The following is a 21,707-nucleotide window of genomic DNA, read 5'->3' on the forward strand; positions in this document are numbered from 1 at the left end:
TTATCAATTATGTCCAAACTGCAATTTGTAAATTTACCATTTATTTGCCATATGCAAAGGTTCTGGTAAACCTTTCAATTACAGGATATTAAAATCTATATGAATCCCTTATATGATGTTTAAATTAAAAATATTTTTCATGCAAATATATTTTAATATTATATAGATATCTCTGAGCCCCTCTACCTAAACATGACCACTTTTTAGCCACTTCACAAAATAAAAACGCAATATAGATATATTTACAGTGACTGATATCTTAGTTAATATACTATTGTATAAAAAGAATAAACACAATTCAGACTTTTTTACCAAGATTTAAAACCTAATTATCATGACAAACATTTAATGACTCATGTAATCGCACATTGTAATCATGTAATCGTTAGTTTACAAGGAATTGTGAAAATTTGTTGTGAAACTGATTCAAACATTGTCAGAGATTTCAGTGAGTCCCAGAGACATGATCATTTGATCTAAGAATCAGATTTATAAACAGTTGAAACAAGTATTTCTATACTAAATATTTATATTTCATGCAATATTGTTGTGGATCAGCAAGAACCTTTAACATCCATTTACTTCAACAAATTATCATTTCACCTCTAGAACTGAAATAAACAATTATTTGTTTATAACAAAATCTGTGTTATGTGTTGAGTCAACAATTTCAGTGATATAGAAAAAATTATATTATATCATTTTTATATGAAAATTACCAAACAGACACTTCAATTAAATAATCAGTCACTCTAAAATGGGCGGGAATTTGTGACACATCATTAGGGCTTTTCACACTTGAAATAGTTATCCCTGGGTCATTCTAAATCCCGAGTAACCGGAATCCTGGGTTATCTTGCTTCACGTTTCACACTGCTCATAATTGACCCAGGGTTAATAATTACATTGTACATTCCTATACCCTGGCTTCACATTCTTATTTGCATATTTGCGGTGTCAGTGTCATTGATTGGATGAACGCAGCACGCGACCTGTACAAGTTTGGCACCACAATGCAGGGTTAACCCCACAAAAGCGGTGCTAACCCCGCTTCTAAATTACATGTGTGAAACGTGCCTTTACCCAGGGTTAAAGGTGGTGTTTAGAATGATGATAACCCAGGGTTAAACACAGTGTGAAAAGCCCTATTGTTTCTCATTGGTCAGACATGATTAACATAATTTATTTTAACCCTTCACTATGTGTTTTAATTTTTTTTTTTTTTTTTAAAGATTAATAAATGTCCTTGTTTTCGGATCTAATATTCAGAACAACAGTCTCTTACTCATATGATACGGATTATAGAAACATGATGAAAGATGAAAGCAGGAAGAAGCAGACCTACAGGAGTAACGTTTACTCACTATTGACCGGCAAGATCCTCAGAGAGGGATAACAACTGAAGAATGGAAAGAGTGTGTCAGTGAAGGTGGTTGTGAATGTGTGTAGATGTGTGTTAGTTACAGGATCAGAGAATGACACCGTTCCTCCATCATAGTCCAGATACACTCTCACACGATCAAGCTTCTGTTCAACAGAAAAACCAGAACCTACAGTCCAATTGTGCATCATATTCCAGACATCATCAGTGTTATAGAAATCACGTCCCTTCCTCTGGTTTGATGCTTTAGTTACTCCAAGAGTCCACCATCGACTCTCTTTAACCTCCACATCCCACCAGTGTGTTCCTGAGTTAAACCCCTCTGAACCCAAAACACACTGATAACCGTCAAATCTCTCTGGATTATCAGGAAGAGGTTGTTTGATCTCGCTGCGTCTCACACTGGTCAGATCATCAGACAGGATGAGACGTGGATGAGCCGTGTTTGGATCCAGAATGACAGGAGCTGATGAGACACAATCAACAGATGCTTTTATTCTGATGTTCATATAATGATCAAGAGTGAACCAACACAGATTATTATGAATTATGACCCTGTGATCAAACACATTAGACATTTTCCTCTGGTCACTGTCAGTCACTCTCTGTGAGATTTATCAATACTGAAAGTTAAAGTCAGAAACAGTGAGTGACCACAAACTGAAAAGCTACTAATTTGATTTTGTCATGATCACCTGTGAGAGTGCCCTTTCAGCCACTAGAGGGCACTCCATCCCGGACTCTCTGTTCACCCATTTCATGGACTACATTTCCCATACACACTCCCTGGACTAATCACCATTCATCATTGCACTCAGCTGTTTTGTGTTTGTTCATTAGTGTCTGCCTATTTAGTCTCTGTTGTTTCTGCCTTTGTTTGTGGTTTGTTGTATTTGTTACGTGCACTGTTTTATATCTCTGGCTTGTTGTTTTGTGGACTGATTACCTGGATTTTGACCTCTTGCCTGCCTTGGATTTACGTTTCTGGACTCCCCAAATAAATACTTATGCTGCACTTGGATCTTTTACATCTTGTTCTTGTGCACCCGTGACAGAACAAACCACCACACAAAGGATCCAGCAGCATGAGTATTCGGATTAGTTCCCCAGCCTCCATTGGAGAGCGGATGGCTCTGGTTCGGGCAGTATTGGCGCTGCGACAGGAGGGGAGTGAGGTAGGGTGTTTTGCCCAATTTTTCTGGACATTTTCAAGAGGACTGCGGTATAATGATGAGGCGTTAAAAGGGATTTTTAATGGATGCCTCGACAACCCTCTGTCTCAGTGGGAGTTGGAGGGGCTCCAGACCCTGGATTTTTGGGGTTTCGTTTTCTACCTCGAGGATCGGGGTAGGAGAACCTCACCTAATCTACCAGTCAGTGAGTCCGTTCCCGCCTGTGAGTCCACTCCAGAGTCTTCAGAGGAGGTGGGCACTGAGCCTCAGCTTCACTCCGGTAAAGGGAGGAGGAGGAGAAGGAAGAAGGCTTCTTCCATCCTTCAAGGCCTGGAGTCAGCTCCAGCCAGTGAGCCCGCTCCAGCCAGTGAGTCCACTACAGAGCCCGCTCCAGCCAGTGAGCCCGCTCCAGCCAGTGAGTCCACTACAGAGTCCGCTCCAGCCAGTGAGTCCGCTCCAGCCAGTGAGTCCGCTCCAGCCAGTGAGTCCGCTCCAGCCAGTGAGCCTCCAGCCAGTGAGTCACTACAGAGCCCGCTCCAGCCAGTGAGCCCGCTCCAGCCAGTGAGTCCACTACAGAGTCCGCTCCAGCCAGTGAGTCCGCTCCAGCCAGTGAGTCCGCTCCAGCCAGTGAGTCCGCTCCAGCCAGTGAGTCCGCTCCAGCCAGTGAGTCCGCTCCAGCCAGTGAGTCCACTACAGAGCCCGCTCCAGCCAGTGAGTCCACTACAGAGCCCGCTCCAGCCAGTGAGTCCACTACAGAGCCCGCTCCAGCCAGTGAGTCCACTACAGAGCCCGCTCCACCAGTGAGTCCGCTCCAGCCAGTGAGCCCGCTACAGAGCCCGTTCCAGCCAGTGAGTCCGCTCCGGCCAGTGAGTCCGCTCCGGCCAGTGAGTCCGCTCCGGCCAGTGAGTCCGCTCCGGCCAGTGAGTCCGCTCCAGCCAGTGAGTCCGCTCCGGCCAGTGAGTCCGCTCCAGCCAGTGAATCCTTGTTGGGTGAGCCACCGCCTCACCCTCATAAGCGGAGGAGAAGGAGGAAAAGGGCTTCCTCCGTCCGACAAGGCTGGAGACCACTCTAGAGGTTGTCTGTGGTTCTCCAAGTGCCTTGCCCTGCCGGCGCCAACGAAGCGCCTTGCCCTGCCGGCGCCACCGAAGCGCCTTGCCCTGCCGGCGCCACCGAAGCGCCTTGCCCTGCCGGCGCCAACGAAGCGCCTTGCCCTGCCGGCGCCAACGAAGCGCCTTGCCCTGCCAGCGCCAACGAAGCGCCTTGCCCTGCCGGCGCCAACGAAGCGCCTTGCCCTGCCGGCGCCAACGTAGCGCCTTGCCCTGCCGGCGCCAACGAAGCGCCTTGCCCTGCCGGCGCCAACGAAGCGCCTTGCCCTGCCGGCGCCAACGTAGCGCCTTGCCCTGCCGGCGTCGCCAGAGCAGCCGGAGCACGCTGCCGTCCCAGAGCAGCCCCAGCCGGAGCACGCTGCGTCCCAGAGCAGCCCCAGCCGGAGCACGCTGCCGTCCCAGAGCAGCCCCAGCCGGAGCACGCTGCCGTCCCAGAGCAGCCCCAGCCGGAGCACGCTGCCGTCCCAGAGCAGCCCAGCCGGAGCACGCTGCCGTCCCAGAGCAGCCCCAGCCGGAGCACGCTGCCGTCCAGAGCAGCCCCAGCCGGAGCACGCTGCCGTCCCAGAGCAGCCCCAGCCGGAGCACGCTGCCGTCCCAGAGCAGCCCCAGCCGGAGCACGCTGCCGTCCCAGAGCAGCCCCAGCCGGAGCACGCTGCCGTCCCAGAGCAGCCCCAGCCGGAGCACGCTGCCGTCCCAGAGCAGCCCCAGCCGGAGCACGCTGCCGTCCCAGAGCAGCCCCAGCCGGAGCACGCTGCCGTCCCAGAGCAGCCCCAGCCGGAGCACGCTGCCGTCCCAGAGCAGCCCCAGCCGGAGCACGCTGCCGTCCAGAGCAGCCCCAGCCGGAGCACGCTGCCGTCCCAGAGCAGCCCCAGCCGGAGCCCGCTGCCGTCCCAGAGCAGTTCCAGTCTGAGCCCGCTGCCGTCCCAGAGCAGCCCCAGCCGGAGCACGCTGCCGTCCCAGAGCAGCCCCAGCCGGAGCACGCTGCCGTCCCAGAGCAGCCCCAGCCGGAGCACGCTGCCGTCCCAGAGCAGTTCCAGTCTGAGCCCGCTGCCGTCCCTGAGTCCTCCGCTCTCCCTGATACGGCCACGGAGGCCATCACCGAGCTATCCGCTCTCCCTGATACGGCCACGGAGGCCGTCACCGAGCTGCTCGTTCTCCCTGATACGGCCACGAAGCACCCTTGGCCAGCCCTGTCGCCACCGCCCAGATCTTCTGTCCTGCCGCCATCATCCAAGCCTTCTGCCCTGCCGCCGCCGCCGCCCAGGCTTTCTGCCCTGCCGCCACTGCCCAGGCCGTCTGAACCGTTGGAACCAGCCTGGTCAGTTCCTCCGGCACCACCCTGGCAATCAGCCAGGATTCCAGACCCGCTGGAACCAGCCTGGTCAGTTCCTCCAGCACCGCCCTGGCTATCAGTTGGGCACCCTGGATCTGGCCCACCATCCCTCCCCCTGATCCTCCTCCTGTCCACCTCCCTCCTGAGTTTTTTGTGTGTTTGTGTTTTGCCTGGTGGAGCGTCTGGTAGCCGCTCCTTTGAGGGGGGGTAATGTCATGATCACCTGTGAGAGTGCCCTTTCAGCCACTAGAGGGCACTCCATCCCGGACTCTCTGTTCACCCATTTCATGGACTACATTTCCCATACACACTCCCTGGACTAATCACCATTCATCATTGCACTCAGCTGTTTTGTGTTTGTTCATTAGTGTCTGCCTATTTAGTCTCTGTTGTTTCTGCCTTTGTTTGTGGTTTGTTGTATTTGTTACGTGCACTGTTTTATATCTCTGGCTTGTTGTTTTGTGGACTGATTACCTGGATTTTGACCTCTTGCCTGCCTTGGATTTACGTTTCTGGACTCCCCAAATAAATACTTATGCTGCACTTGGATCTTTTACATCTTGTTCTTGTGCACCCGTGACAGATTTACGCTGTCATTTATATTAAATTATAGTGAGAACTTAAGCTGCTTCCCACAGCGTTACAATAAACATGCCAAAGAAATAATGTTTATATCCATATAATTTTCCTCAGTGTTTCTCTTGTATAACTTTAAGTTCATTTATTTTTACAGCACCTTTTAAACAGCCACAGGACTGACCAAAGTGCTGTACACGAGTAAAGTAAATGAAAACAAAATATAAACATAAATAGCAATAGCAATAATTAATAAGTATTAAAGGCTAAATAAAAATTAAAAAAAGTGTTTTAAGAAGAGATTTAAAAACTGATAAGGAAGGAGCTGCTCTAAGGTGGACAGGCAAGCTATTCCACAATCTCGGCTCACCATCGAAAATCTCCTCTGCATTTATCCTTGAGCAAGGGACTGTAAGTAAGTTAAGATTACCTGGGCGTCAAAAGTGTGTCAAAATTCTAAGAATGATGTAATTTTACTCTTATTCTTAGATTCAAGAATGAGTGTGATTCATAAAGTTGCCTAAGTGTCAAGACTAGGTCTTAGCTCCTAAATTATTTAGGAGAGTGGTAGAGGCGTCTTAACCTAGTTAAAAGTAACAAGATGGCAGCAAAGAAGAGGAGACACACGCTTTCCAATGAAGATATGATGTATTGGAGTTATATGATGACATGGAGTTGATAAAATGATATAAACTTGATTGTCAATTCTTTTTGTAACTGACCTAATAAGAAATGGAATAACTTTAAATACATGTAATAAATATAATAAATATTACTTAAACTATAATTAATATGTTTAATGTATTTTAATACATTTACATACAATCAAAACTTACATGATAAGGTATCAAAGCAGCATCAGTGTCTGTTTTCAGGCCTTCCCTCTTAGCTCTCTCCAGCACTGGAAAGCTTCTCCAATATAAACGCGGGTCCTAAAGAGCTTGCCCAGTCATAAACCTTCATTCCAGTGATATTCTTTTGAGCTCTTTAATATTTTGTAAACTTACTGTGCCAAACATAGTGGCCAAAATTGATGTGCAAAGGTTTTTTTTTTTTTTAAATGGCCCTACAATTTTGCTTAAACCATCAAAATATGAGGAAAAAAAATGTTATGTTTATATTAATTAAATGTTTTAAAATATGAAATTGACTACAACATAATAAGTTTTTAATATTTAATTGGTTCTCTCTTGTTTTTGCATGTGCTCATAATTTCTTTGCGTGACAGCCTGGCCAAACATAATTTGAAATAATTTGAAATTTAATTATCACACATGAAACAATTGACTCCAAGCACAGCTAGTCAATGTGCTTACATCTTTTAACACATTTAAAAAAATATTTGAATTAAGGTTGAAGATGTCAGTTTTCATATGGCTGGACATCACATTTGGCCTCTACTCTATGGCAGTTCATTGACTGTCTGACTGACCATCAAACCATGCGGCAAAAGAAAGCCACTTTTATGTTGACTGTGGGCTTCCCTGGAGTTGTTGGAGCCGTTGATGAACTCATGACACATAATTGCTTTAACTGTAAATGAGGAGACATATATCAATAGAAAAAGATTCCTGTTGTGAACTAAGGACTACAATGATGTCAACTCAAAATGGCCGCCCTTAACCTCTGAATCAGCCAATAGTGAGCCTGCAAGGGTGAAGTCACAGCAGCACAACACCAGTCATTTAATGTCATTATAAAAAACAATAAAAAGAAAAACACAAACGTTTTAATATTTAAATTGATTTAAAAGCAATAGCTTTGCATTGAGCAAAATTATCACAAATTAGTATTGATGGTGTGGAATCTTTTTCTATTGATATATGTCTCCTCATTTACAGTTAGAGCAATGATGTGTCATGAGTTCATCAACGGCTCCAACAACTGCAGGGAAGCCCACAGTCAACATAAAAGTGGCTTTCTTTTGCCAGTCAATGAACTGCCATAGAGTAGAGGCCAATTGTGATGTCCAGCCATATGTAAACTGACATCTTCAACCTTAATTCAGATATTTTCAAAAATGTGTTAAAAGATGTAAGCACATCGACTAGCTGTGCTTGGAGTCAATTGTTTCATGTGTGATAATGAAATGAAATTTCAAATTATTTCAAATTATGTTTGGCCAGTCTGTCATGCAAAGAAATTACACATGCAAAAACAAAAGAGAACCAATTAAATATTAAAAACGGATTATGTTGTAGTCAATGTCATATTTAAGAACATTTAAATAATATAAAAATAAAAATATTTTCCTCATATTTTTATAGTTTAAGCAAAATTGCTGGCGATTAACAAGAAACTCTTGTTTGTATTTTGTGTACGTTATGTTCATTTTTTGTGCTTCCTTGTCATTCGTTTATAATCTTATTTTTCATTAAGCATTTTGTTTCGCGTCAGCTGTGATAAACAGACATCCACTCTCATTGCGTGTGTAACAGTGGCCAGATAGTGAGAGTTTTTCAGGTAAACCACTGCACACTGACGAATGCTAGAGAGAATGAGGTGTTTAGAGTCATTGTCGGTGCATTTTCCTCCCTATGGGAAGCCAAACACACCAAAAGTGGTACGAGGCAGCGGGGTGTTACAAAGCTAATCTCATCCAATAGTATCCAGCTGCAGACCCGCAGCACCACAGTTTCAGAACCGCAGTTTCATGATGTCTACAGTATTTAACAACAATACTTTTAAATAAAGTCATTTTTCTGTTCATATAGGCCTAATATGCATAAGATAGCATGATGTACAAAGAGGAGTTTTAATTACCAAGTTAATCGATAATGCAAACTATGTTTTGTTAAGGCATGAACTAATTTGTATAAACTGTGAACAAATACTTTTAACCATATAATTTTGAAAATATATTAATAAATGTGTAACCATATAGTAAAATGTCTCCCTTGACTGTATGTGATATTATTTCCTTATGCTCATGTTGTGAACTTCTGACAAATAGTATAAAGACACAGAGGCATTTAAGGGCATTTAATGTCAAAATATAAGCCTACATGTATTTAATCATTCCAAATCCTTGAACAAGTGAAACATGCATTTAAGCCAATGAGACATCAGAAGGTGTATATGGTGAGTGTATGATATTTCTGTCATGATGTGGTGAACGAATTTATATTTATATATTTATATTACTAAGTATTTGTATTACTAAGTGTCTGGTAGGCTATTGAATCATTTACATTTTATCATTAAAGATTTTTTTTGCATTTGTCAAAGATATGTATCGTGTTAATATTAAATAAATATTAATAAAACTTATTCATTTTGTTTTCAGGGATGAAAAGACAGGGTTTTCTGCAGAAATGCCATGATATGGGCTTATAATCTTTAAGTGTTTTAAGATGATTATTTGTTTTTTGCTTGTTTTTATTTTATTATGAGCAGTTTAAATATGTTTTAATCCTATTATTTTAGAAATGTTTTATATCCTATTTGTTTTCATCACACGTTTTACTTGTTCAAGGCTTTTTTTTTAAATGGTTATTTTTATTTGACATTAAATAGCCTACGTTACATAATGTAGTATTATGTGTAACAATTTGAACATGAAGGAAATAATACGATCAAATATACAGTCAAATGTTACACATGTATTAATATATGTTTGAATTAATAAAAAAATAAATAAATAAATCTTCTCAAACTCTGTGTCATTGTATTAGCCTATTTAAAACGTGGAGAAAATAATTTAAAATAAAAACGGCGTAGTTGTAGCCTATTCTCGCAGTAGCCTATACACGACTGTGTTTGTATCCATTCATTGACATTAAGCATATAGGCTGTTTTAAAATTTTGCTCTACATCATGCTATCTTATGCATGTTAGGCCTATATGAACAGAAAAATGACTTTATTTAAAAGTATTGTTGTTAAATACTGTAGACATCATGAAACTGCGGTTCTGAAACTGTGGTGCTGAGGGTCTGCAGCTGGATACTATTGGATGAGATTAGCTCGCGCCGCGCTGCCCATTGGGTGGCGCTAGAAAACACGTCCGCGCTGCGCTGACGAGTCGGTCGCGCGGCTCGGTCCATTGATCCGCGCAGATGACATGTCAGCGCGGCGCGAGCTTTGTAACACCCCGCTGCCTCGTACCACTTTTGGTGTGTTTGGCTTCCCATACAGTTGAGCATCTCTGGAGAGACCTAAAAATGGCTGTCCACCAACGTTTACCATCCAACCTGACAGAACTGGAGAGGATCTGCAAGGAGGAATGGCAGAGGATCCCCAAATCCAGGTGTGGAAAACTTGTTGCATCTTTCCCAAAAGACTCATGGCTGTATTAGATCAAAAGGGTGCTTCTACTAAATACTGAGCAAAGGGTCTGAAAACTTAGGACCATGTGATATTTCAGTTTTTCTTTTTTAATAAATCTGCAAAAATGTCAACAATTCTGTGTTTTTCTGTCAATATGGGGTGCTGTGTGTACATTAATGAGGAAAAAAAATGAACTTAAATGATTTTAGCAAATGGCTGCAATATAACAAAGAGTGAAACATTTAAGGGGGTCTGAATACTTTCCGTACCCACTGTAATTTCCAGGTCAACAAAGAGCTTAGAACCCAAGAGGCGACACTGATACTTTTTAGGCAACAGTCACTAGATGGCGCTCCGGTAGCACGGCCACCATTATGGGGTGAAAATACTAACTGGACCATTGAATCCTTCACATCTTATGCACCCCAAATCGGTGAATTTCACTGCCAAATCAGAAGCGCAATAGAACAGTTTTTTTAACCCTTTGAGCGGTACGGTCCCACATATGGGATTTTTATTTCTGTGCCCCTGGGCGTACGGTCCCACATATGGGATTTCGAACGTTCAGCGACGTCACATAACTGCCAGGTTCAAACTGTGTTTTCGCGCTCTGGCTGCGAGAAGGACGCGCGCAGCTCTTGTCATATATCACAACTATGCAGTGTTTTCAGCCACATAACATTTCTTTTAAGGTTTCAATACGCATAAGCACTATTAAAACAATATATTTAGAGTTTATAAAAGACACACTGATGTCAGACATAAGTGGAAGGAGCAATAACAATCCATTCAAATACAATTTGCCGACATTTATTCATATCAGACACACATAAGTAACTACAAAGTTTACTCTATTATTCTTCCAGTTCACCAGCCACTTACTTGCATATATTTCGGGAGAAACTGATGAATTCACCTGCTGTAAATCCGACTGACAGGACTCTGTGAACTGCAGCGCAAACTAAGATGGCGGCGCCCATCTCGCGTTATAGATCAAGATAAAGATCATTTATAAAGGTTTTTAAACGACAAAATGCACTCACTCACACATATTTGAGGATCGGAATATCAGATAGTTGATAACATGGTAAGCAAGTTTGTGAATATTTTAAATAAACAAGGAAAAACAAAATAATAGCGATCCATCTGTCATACAGTGTTATTGTGGCTGCGTTCAGTGCTCGTGACACGCATGACGCGTCACTATGGAAACATTAAAGGCAAACGTTCTAAAATAACGGTCGCCTTAAAAAAACTCACTCTGGGGTGACAGTTAGAATATTTTAAACTCACGCTCGAAAGGGTTAAATTAAGTCACCAGTAAATTGTATGGCTCCTACAGTAAATGTTGTATTGTCTTATATACGTTTTATTTTACCAGTTGTGGAATCCAACCATTCATCCATCTGAGGTAACGTAGTTAGCCTACTTTATTGAGCATTTTCATTTTATGAAACTTTACACATTTATTAATAGTAAATTAATAATTAATTAATTTAAGATCATCATGTTTGCAGTGAACAATATATTTGAGAGGGACATTCCAGTGGAGTAATAATAATAATAATATCTAGATCTGAACTGAAATAAGCTGTTATATTGTACGTTTTAATGGATCACGCTACAAACCCTGTGTAATGATCTTATGATCTGCTGTGTCCATTATCGCATAATTCCCACTTTTGGACACTTTTGCTTCAATGGACATTAGACAACACTGCAAAATCAAGCTGTTATATTCATATATTTATTGTCCAACATTCCCAATTTTTCTGATGCATGTCATAATTTCAATTTCATATGTCGGTATTAATTCAGTGTTTATAAGTCTAATACTAATACTGTTACGTTATGATATAGACACGGAGGACAGAGGATAAAAGCAATCCAGGTGAGTTTTATTTGAACAATAATGCTGGAGCACTGGAGTGATAATGGCTGTTATCAGGTTCTTGAGAGATGGAATGGAATGTAATACTGTCCTTGTATGGTAAACTTGTGGATGCAGGAGTAGAGTTGAGATGGAGGGAGACGGTTGGAGACACTCACACACACAGGCAGGGTAAGGCACACGAAGGAGAACCAGGAGACGAAGGAGATGAAGGAGATCGCTGGAGCAGGTAAGTATGTCGATGGGAGTCCTTAAGGTAAGCATATACAGTGAAGTAGTGCAAACGAGACCGGACAGTGAGTGTGTGTGAGTGTGGTGGCTTTGTAGTGGCTGGTGATTGCATGAGTGAATGATGATGCAGGTGGCGGTGATTAGTACGCTGGTGATTGAGTGCGTGGGTACTGTGAAGTGAGGTGGAAGCCTGGACGTGTCTGTGACAGTACCCCCCCTCCCACGGCCCGCTCCTGAGGGCCGCGGACCCCGACGTCGTGGTGGTCTTCCCTCTGGGTCGCGGGGCAGGTCTGTCTGGGATGGTTGGTGTGGAAGGTTCTGTAACAGAAGAGGATCAAGGATATCATTCCTTGGGGAACCCATGAGCGTTCCTTCGGGGACCATAGTCCTTCCCAGTCCACGAGGATACTCGAGTTTACCACCACGGCGCCGGGAATCCAGGATCTCGTGGACCACGTAAGGCTGTGCCGTCCTTCCTAGGATGAAGTGGAAGGGGGGGCTCGGCGGCTGCCACGTCAGGTTCTGTGGAGGGAACAACAGAAGGGTGGTGAGGTTTCAGTAGGGACACGTGAAATGTGGGGATGGAATTCTACTGTACTGTGGCCGGGAGTTGGAGACGGATAGGTGACGGGGTTGATCTGCCGAAGGATGGTGAACGGGCCAATGAAGCGGGGACTCAGCTTCTTGCAGGGCAGACGCATCCTGATGTCCCTGGTGGACAGCCAGACCTTCTGCCCCGGCTGGTAGACAGGAGCCGTCGGAGCGCCGAAGGTCGGCTGCCATCTTGCGTCTGCGCAGGGCCTCTCTGCAGCTGGTGGTGAGCTGAGTCCCAACACCCTCTCGCTCTCCCGGAACCAGTAGTCGACTGCAGGGAACGTTGGAGGGTTCCCCATCCCAGGGGAACAGTCGGGGGTTGGTAGCCGAGTACGCACTGGAAGGGTGTTAGTTCCAGTTGTGGCTTGGCGGAGGAGAGTTCTGTGCGTACTCGGCCCAACCCAGGTACTGGTTCCAGGAGTTCTGGTGGCCGTGACAGAAGGTACGCAGGAAGCGGCCTATCTCCTGGATCTTCCGTTCCGTCTGCCCGTTCGACTGAGGGATGGTATCCAGATGACAGGCTGACGGTCACACCCAGGAGGGAGAAGAAGGCTTTCCAAGACGTGGGAGACGAACTGGGGTCCTCTGTCGGAGACGATGTCTTCAGGTAATTCCATAATAGCGAAAAACATGGATTAAACATCAAGTTCTGCAGTGGCCATGGCGGTAGGTAGACCCTCCAGGGGTATCAAGACGGCAGGACTTTGAGAAGCGGTCCTACCACCACCAGGATGCATGTGTGACCGTCAGACTCAGGGAGGATCGGTGACGAAGTCCACTCCCAGGTGTGACCAGGGTCTCTCAGGAACGGGCAGAGGAAGAAGCTTGCCGGTGGGAAGATGGCGTGGGCTCTTGGAGATGGCGCACTCCCTGCAGCCCTGCACGTACCTCCTGACGTCGTTGGCCATGTTGGGCCACCAGAAGCGTTGTTTGAGCAACGAGAGGGTCTCATTGACCCCCGGGTGGACCAGTGCCAAGTGAAGAGTGGGTATGCTGTGCAGGAGTGGAGTGCGACGTGCCCGTGTGATGTATTGCAAGCCTTGGGGGCAACCCGGCGGAGTGCGTGTGGAGGCATTGGAGGAGGGAATGGTTTCCTTCAGACCACTGGATAGGGTTTCACGAATATGGACTCCGGCAGAATTAGTTATCAGGCTCTTCAGGACTTTCTCCTCAGGAGCAGTAGAGGCGAGACAGAGCGTCAGCTTTAGTATTCTTAGAACCAGGGCGGTAAGGAGATTGGAGAAGTTGAATCTTAGAGAAGAACATGGCCCAGCGAGCTTGGCGAGGGTTGAGTCTTCTTAGCGGCCTTCAGATATTCGAGGTTTCTTGTGATCCAGTGAGAACTTGAAACGGGATGAGTAGCCTCCCTCCAACCAATGCCTCCACTCCTCAAGGGCAAGCTTGACGGCCAGGAGTTCGCGGTCACCGATGTCGTAGTTGACCTCCGCCGGGTTGAGCTTGCGGGAGAAGAAGGCGCATGGATGGAGTCTACTTGGTGTCCCCTGCTGCTGTGAATAGGACCGCTCCCACTCCGGTGGTGGAGGCGTCCACTTCCACGACGAACGGGAGATCCGGGTTAGGGTGGACGAGGAGGGGAGCGGTTGGTGAAGGCTCTTTTCAGGGTTCTCAAAGGCGTTGGTGGCTTGTTGGGGACCAGGACAGAGACTTGGGCTGGTGACGGAGTAGGTTGGTGAGTGGACTGACGATGGTGCTGTAATTCTTGATAAATCGGCGGATAGAAATTGGAGAAAGCCTAGGAAGCGTTGGAGTTCTTTGATTAGTTAGTAGGAAGTGGGCCAGGACTGGTATGGCGGAGACCTTCCCCTCGTCCATCCGGATGCCACTGTGATCAATTCACGTACCCCAGGAAACTGGACGGAGGGCTGGATGGAAAGGAGCATTTTTCCAGCCTTTGAGGAAGAGATGGAATTGCCGTAAGCGTTGGAGGACCTCCGCAACGTGGTGGCGATGTTCGGCCAAGCTCCGGGAGTAGATGAGGATGTCATCTATATAATACCAGAACGGAACTTGTGGAGAAACTCCCGGAGCACCTCGTGGTATGAAATCCTGGAATACGGAGGGGGCGTTGACCAGGCCATACGGCATGACGAGGTATTCGTAGTGTCCGGTGGGCGTGACAAAGGCGGTCTTCCACTCGTCCCCCTCACGTATCCGGATGAGGTTGTACGCGCTGCGGAGGTCCAACTTAGTGAACACAGTGGCACCGCGGAGATGTTCCAGGGCCGCTGGGACGAGGGGAAGTGGGATAGCGGAACTTTGATGGTGATCTTGTTGAGGGCACGGTAATCGATGCAGGGCCTCAAGCCTCCGTCCTTCTTAGCCACAAAGAAGAAGCTTGAAGCAGCAGGGGAAGTAGACGGGCGGATGTAACCTTGTTCGAGTGCCTCCTTGATGTATTCCTCCATGGCCTTCTCCTCCGGTATGGACAGGGGGTAGATGCGTCCCCTGGGCACTGGCTCACCCGGTAGCAGATCGATGGCACAGTCCCATGGCCGGTGTGGAGGAAGCTTGGAGGCGCGTTGCGGGCAGAAGACGTCACTGAAGGGGGCGTAGTCTGGGGGAACATCCACAGAGCGCTTCTCTACAGGGCTTCTCGATGGACGTGGCGTTGATGGCGAGAAGAGGCTTGGAGAGTGGAGATTTCGGAACAGGAAGCGTTGGGAAAGCAGTCTGGGAAGCAGTGGATCGCCCCACTTCAGGACTTCGCCCGTGCGCCAAGGAGATGGTTGGGGTTGTGTTGTTCCAGCCATGGGCGCCCTAGAACCACGTCAGCGGTGGATTCCTCCAGAACCAGCAGATGGATGTGTCTCCAGTATGCAGGATGCCGACACAGAGTTGAAGAGGACCCACGCAAGTGACGGATGTGTCTTACGGCTTCAGGGGTTTGCCCGTGATGGAGTGGATTTGATAGCTAGTCGGAGACGGGAGAGATCTTGAGGCTTGAGTTGTCGACAGAGGGTTGCCTGAGATGAAAGTTTCCTGCTGACCCTGAAGTCGAGGAGCGCCACCACTGGAATAGAGGCATGTTAGCAGCAGTAAGGAATTACAAGTTAGTAGTGAGTGGTTTCATTTTCTGAATGGAGGGGAAATATTGCACTCACCACGGGTCGAGGAGGACGTAGTTGGGCATGTGGAGAGATTACATGCCCCGGAGATCCACAGTATAAGACACAGAGGTTTCAGGGTCAGCCTTCTTTGTCTTTCATTCGGTGTGAGACGTGAATGATCTATTTGCATGGGTTCGGTGGCTGGTTCTGGAGGAGCTGACGGGCTCGGACCGACGGAGGAGGTTGGTGGTGGATGACTGGCCCTGGTGCTCTTGAAGACACGACTGCATACGAGAACCCCACGCGGATGGCGAGTTGGATGAAGCGTTCTAAGTCCCATCGAGTCCTCGTATGCAGCGAGATGCAGCCGCACGGTTGGGTTCCAAGCCCCTGACGGAAACGTAGTGATGAGGGCTTGTTCATTCCATCCGCTGGTGGCCGGCTAGCGTTCGAAACTGCAAGGCATATTCGTTAACAGATAGATTTCTTTGCTTTCAGATTATAGAGTTTCTCACCAGTCGAAGAAGTCCAGCCAAGAGGTTTCCCGAAGACCTCCACGGAAGTGGAGAGACGAACGCCGTGTAAGGACTTGACAACAGGGCCCTTTCTGGTGTCCACAGGGAAGTCTGCCCATTGCAGGGCCTTACCTTGCAGTTGCGAAATGATAAATGCTATTTTAGCCTGTGTCGGTAGTGTAGAGGTGCGGCTGCATCTCCAGGACCAGTTCGCATTGGAGAAGGAATCCGCTGCATTCCTCCGCCGATCCACTGTAGGGCGCCGGTTTGGCCATGGAGACTGGCGGTGAATGCTGGGTGAAGGAAGCGGTGATGGTGGGTGCGGAGACAGCCGCGTTGACGGATGACGGATGATGATGGCTGTGGTGTGAGTGCTCGGCGCAGCGCGTCCACGAGCTCCTTGGAAATGGATCGTTGGTGCTCATGCTGTTGAAGTTGTTGTGGTCCGGTCTTCTGTTACGTACAGAGACACGGAGGACAGAGGTAAAAGCAAATCCAGGTGAGTTTTATTTCACAATAAGCTGAGCACTGGGTGATAATGGCAGATAAGTCAGGTACTTGAGAGATGGATGGAATGTAATACTGTCCTTGTTTAAACTTGTAGATGCTGGAGAAGAGTTGCACTGGAGGGAGACGGCGGAGACACTCACACACACAGGCAGGTAGGCACACGAGGAGAACAGGAGACGAAGGAGATGAAGGAGATCGCTGGAGCAGGTAAGTATGTCGTTGGGAGTCCTTGAGGTAAGCATACACAGTGCTGTAGTGCAAACGAGACCGGACAGTGAGTGTGTGTGAGTGTGGTGGCTTTATAGTGGCTGGTGATGATGGTGCTGATGATGCAGGTGGCGGTGATTAGTATGCTGGTGATTGAGTGCGTGGGTACTGGAAGTGAGGTGGAACCTGACGTGTCTGTGACAGTGTGTGTGTATATATATATATATATATATATATATATATATATATATATATACACATACATACATATATACTCATACATATATATATATATATATATATATATATATATATATATACACACACACATATATGCCCTTTTTTAGTTTCGGCACATGCCCCTCAAAAGGTCTGTGCACGGCCCTGCAGTCAGTGGAAGAAAATGGAGGAAGTCAAAAATCAGCCACAGAATCAAGAGCACCCGTGGCCAACAGTTCATCTGATGATGAAGATTTTTTCGCTTCTTTGAAACAGACAAACACATGAAGCCAGAAAAGAGTTGGATGGATATCTGGCTTGTGTTTCAGACAGCAGTGTTTCAGGCACTGCAGGATTGATTTTTAGCCCCAAAAGAGCTAGGCTTGACACTCACAATTTTGACAATCAGCTTCTGCTTAAGTTAAATCCGAGGTTTTGCAACTTTGAGTAGCATGTTGCATACTGGCATTAGGTAGTAGTCTTATAGTTTGATAATTAAATACAATTAAACACAAACAGTTCTAAAGGAGGATAAAACTTTGTATGTGGTTCATTCACTTCATGTTTTTAGAGATTAAAAGCTTAAACAAGAATCTCTAGTTTTCATTCTTGCTGTTACTTTTACTTTTTTAATACTCAAGTACAATTTTAATGTAGTACTTTTTTACTTTTACTCAAGTATGATTCTGGCCAGATACTTTTACTTTTAATTGAGTAAAATTTTCACTCAGTACTTGTACTTTCACTTGAGTAACATGTTTGAGTACTTTTTACACCTCTGTCATCTTGTTACTCTTAACTAGGTTAAGACACCTCTCCAGCTCTCTTAAATAATTTAGGAGCTAAGACCTAGTCTTGACACTTATGAACCTTTATGAATCACACATATTCTTAAGTCTAAGAATAAGATTAAGACACACTTAAGACTAAAATTTTACTCTGAGCGGCTTTATACATACGGGCCCAGATCATTAAATATCTCATTAAAATTAGAGTTAAAGTGGGATGAATAGTACTGAGACTATGTTTGAGCTTCAGCAGATGAAAAGGTTAATTCAGGAAGGGACAAAGTAAATAAAAAATCTTGTATGAATTACAAAGCGATATACTGAATGCTGCCTACTTATTAAAGATAAATAAACAGTAGGTATTATTCCACGATAATGCAATGATATAATAACAATAATAATCTTGCTGATATTGTTAACAAAAACTACAACTATTATAATTATTTTCATTAATTAAAATAAAGCAATAATAAAAAAAAATAATTTACAACAATTAAAATTAAATGCAAATTAGAAGTTCAACTAATTTAAATAAATGGAAGTATTAAAATGACTAAAACTTAAATAAAATTTTATAATTCTACATATTAAATTTGAAGCTAAAAATAAATAAAGTAATAAAAAAAACTAAAATACAAAAATAAAACCTAATTCAATATATAACAGCAGTCATCACATGGAAAATTAAAACTTTTTTGTGTAGAAATGTTTGAATGCAGAAAATGTAGGGAAAAAAAACAGTCTTAAAACTGCTGAAATAACTTGTGTGTGTGTTTCATTAGACTGAAAATGGAAAGTCAATTCTGGGATTCATTATTTCTAAATGTAACCTGCTCATTTTTCTACAGTAGGTCATCTGGTTATTGACACATAATGCTGAAATCTGTAAATATTTCCCCTGCATGCATCATTTCCAGTGTATGTGTTAGAGCTCAGATCTTCTGCAGTCAGACTCACTGTTTTGGACGATGTCCTGCATCTTCTTCCAGACTCTGAACGGCAGGTTGCCCAAGTAACGTGGCACATGAATCAAAGCTCCAGAAGCCATCTGTGGATCCGGCTGTGAGCTCTGGACTCTGGAAGAACATTCAGGAGTCAGAACTGCAGTGGCTTTGGATCAGAACCAGAGAGACCAGAGACATGAGCGGATCACTCACCTTTCCTTTGAGACTGGAAACTCCTGCAGAACAAACACACCATTTATCATCAAGAACTCAATCAATCAACCAATGATCAACCAATGATCTGAAATCAGACCTTCAGAAAGCAGACGTCACTGGCTTTCATCATCTCCTCCATGTCTTTGATTGTGTGTGAAAGAGCTGAGATGTGTCTGTTCATCTCCTCCAGCTTCTCCTTCATCATCTGCTTCTTCTGCTCCTCTTCCTCCCTCAGTGCAGTGATTGTAGCTTCTTCTTCATCTCTGAGAAACTGATGAAGCTTCTCAAACTGCTGTTTAATCTGACGCTCTGTGTGCTCAGCTTGAGACTGAAATCAGATCACATTCACTTCAATCATCTCAATCGACACACATCAACACTTCACATCATTCATATCAGAGATAAACTCGGACACCGACATATAACGGATCCAGAAGCAGATCGCTGCTCATCATTTACAGAAATAATCAACTGAAATCCATTATATTAAATATGTCAGATCATAACTGTATATGATAACTCTTCACTGCCCTAGTACTTCAGAAATCCCTTTAAAGGTATACATGTGAATTAAACGTGGCACAGTGGCCTTCATCATCACAGTATGCTAATGCTTCATTACAACTAAGTTTTCTATACAGTATGTTGTTCCTTTCTAATGTCTGTATATTTAAACATGTAACTTAATAAATAACTTTGTCTGCTTTAAAGGTTTTGAGAATCTTTCCTTTTGTAACTGATACTGTTGAAAGCTACAGTAAATTGATTGAAACTTTCATTATCTAAACATTCAGGTTAAATCCTACATTTCCTTATCAGTTCTAAGAAAGACTTTTACCTTTAAAGAATAAGAGGTTAAAGATTAATTATATTGGAGTCAGATAAACAACTGAATTATGCATGTCATCCTTCAACTGCTTTTTTGTCATGAATATTGGTTCAAAATAGCAGCATAATCTTCCAGCCTTACATAGTGATCCTACAGCTGTAATGAAAATGACTCTGGATTCTGTTTCCTCACCTTGACTGTTTTCTCAAACTTTCCTTTAATGTTTTCATTGTGTTGAAGTTTCTCTCGTAAGGACTTCAGTGCCGTATTGAGCTCCTCCTAGAATTTATAGTGAAAATCATACATTTACATGAGCGAAATGGTATGAATCTAGACATTGTTTACATAAAGGTAATAGTTTCTATTTTTATATTTTTGTTGCTTCAGTGTGAATCATGAGAAATGTATCTGTAGCAGGGTTAATTGTTTTTTTGCCAATATTTGTGTATCCTGTAACACATAGACGAGATACAGTTTATATGCAAAGATAAAAGACACACAAACACAAAACCCATAAAAACCAATTATACTGTCTTACCTTATATGATGAAACCACTTCACTGATGGGTTTGACTGTGTGTTTGGCGTGTTTTGAAGTATAGCATTCTACACACACAAGCTGTTTGTCGTTCAGACAGAAGAGTTTGAGTTTCTCACTGTGCAAACTGCAGATCTCCTCAGATCCTGATGAACTTCTCTCATTTCTCTCCTTCAGGAATGACTCACACAAGTTTTTTAATGCAAGATTAGAAGGAGGAAACTCTTTTGAGGATCTCTTCTTACAGACAGGACACTCCTGAGCTTTCTTGGTTCTCCAGTACTGTTGAAGACACTCTTTACAGACACTATGACTACATGACAGAAGAACAGGATCCTTGAAGATTTCATGACATTTGGGGCAAGAAAGTTCTTCAGCAGATACATTTAATGAAGCCATTTTCAATATTTGAGATCCAATAATCTAAACTTTACTTTCACTTTCTGAATAATGTCACAAAAATAAATAACCACAAGAATCACAAAGGTATACTGTCCTTATTGAAAGCTTTTTTGTTCATTTTCCACCAATTGTTGATTTGTGTTTGCTTTTGTCGAGATACGAGAGTCAGCTTGACAAACAGGAATGATAATGAGTTAGACTCTCCCTAGAAAGTTATGAAAGAGGGTGGAGTTTTTCCAGTAATTTCACAAGCACATTAGGATCCTCTGATGACTGGTGATTTTTTTTACTGGTACACCATAAGGATAACCATCCGACTCAAGATGCCTAGAGAACTACATAGACAAAAATAAAGTAAAAACAAAGAATACAAAAAACATAAATAGGCTATATAAAATAAATGAATGTTGTCTTTGTAAACCTTTTAAACAGAGCTTGACAGCTTAATATAGTCTTTGTACAGATATCGTTCTTTTCCACACAGCAACACAATCCACATCAATCACATACAATATAAATTAAAAACTTACTTTGATGGCTACTTATTACCAAAGGAGAACTTAATTTTGCATCTGATGTGCTTTTTAACTCCAGATGAGTAGAATATAAATGTTAGAACGTAGAACACTCTTTTTATTTGCCATGCGGTGCAGACATCTCTCCTCCTTATTCTTGTTGTTTTTTTGCAAGTGGTGCTCTCAAATGACCTCCAGCTCTACCTCTCTGGAGCTCAAGGGTGGAGCTTAACCTGTTTAATGGGTGGAGAGATAGAGTTATGGGTAGGGTTAGGGTGTGATTGGAGGATGCAGTTCCACCCATTTAATTTAAATCCTTTCACTTAACCCAGTAATATATATGTATTTTATTAATATCCTGTATCCTACTTTATTAAAATCATATCCTAATAAATATTCCAAAT

At 44.0% G+C, this 21,707-nt stretch overlaps 1 protein-coding gene across 1 annotated transcript; it reads right to left on the reverse strand.

Moving 5' to 3' along the window:
- Positions 1-1,324: 1,324 nt before the first annotated feature.
- LOC125261567 (nuclear factor 7, ovary-like) lies at positions 1,325-20,785 on the reverse strand. Its single transcript, XM_048180117.1, has 6 exons — positions 20,387-20,785; positions 20,041-20,127; positions 19,117-19,347; positions 19,017-19,039; positions 18,817-18,935; positions 1,325-1,847 (listed from the first exon to the last, which is right to left on the reverse strand). The coding sequence occupies exons 1-6, from the start codon at positions 20,783-20,785 to the stop codon at positions 1,357-1,359; spliced, it is 1,350 nt and encodes a 449-aa protein (XP_048036074.1). The 3' UTR covers positions 1,325-1,356.
- Between the last annotated feature and the right edge of the window lie 922 nt (positions 20,786-21,707).

Source organism: Megalobrama amblycephala, unplaced genomic scaffold (assembly GCF_018812025.1).
Source record: "Megalobrama amblycephala isolate DHTTF-2021 unplaced genomic scaffold, ASM1881202v1 scaffold433, whole genome shotgun sequence".
Classification (NCBI taxonomy): Eukaryota; Metazoa; Chordata; class Actinopteri; order Cypriniformes; family Xenocyprididae; genus Megalobrama; species Megalobrama amblycephala.

Coding starts and splice junctions, on each gene's coding strand:
- LOC125261567 (XM_048180117.1), bottom strand. CDS start 20,785: ATGGCTTCATTAAATGTATCTGCTGAAGAACTTTCTTGCCCCAAATGT. Junction 18,936..19,016: donor TTTCCAGTCTCAAAGGAAAG/GTGAGTGATCCG, acceptor ATGTTCTTCCAG/AGTCCAGAGCTCACAGCCGG. Junction 1,848..18,816: donor GCAGGACATCGTCCAAAACA/GTGAGTCTGACT, acceptor GTGTCTCATCAG/CTCCTGTCATTCTGGATCCA.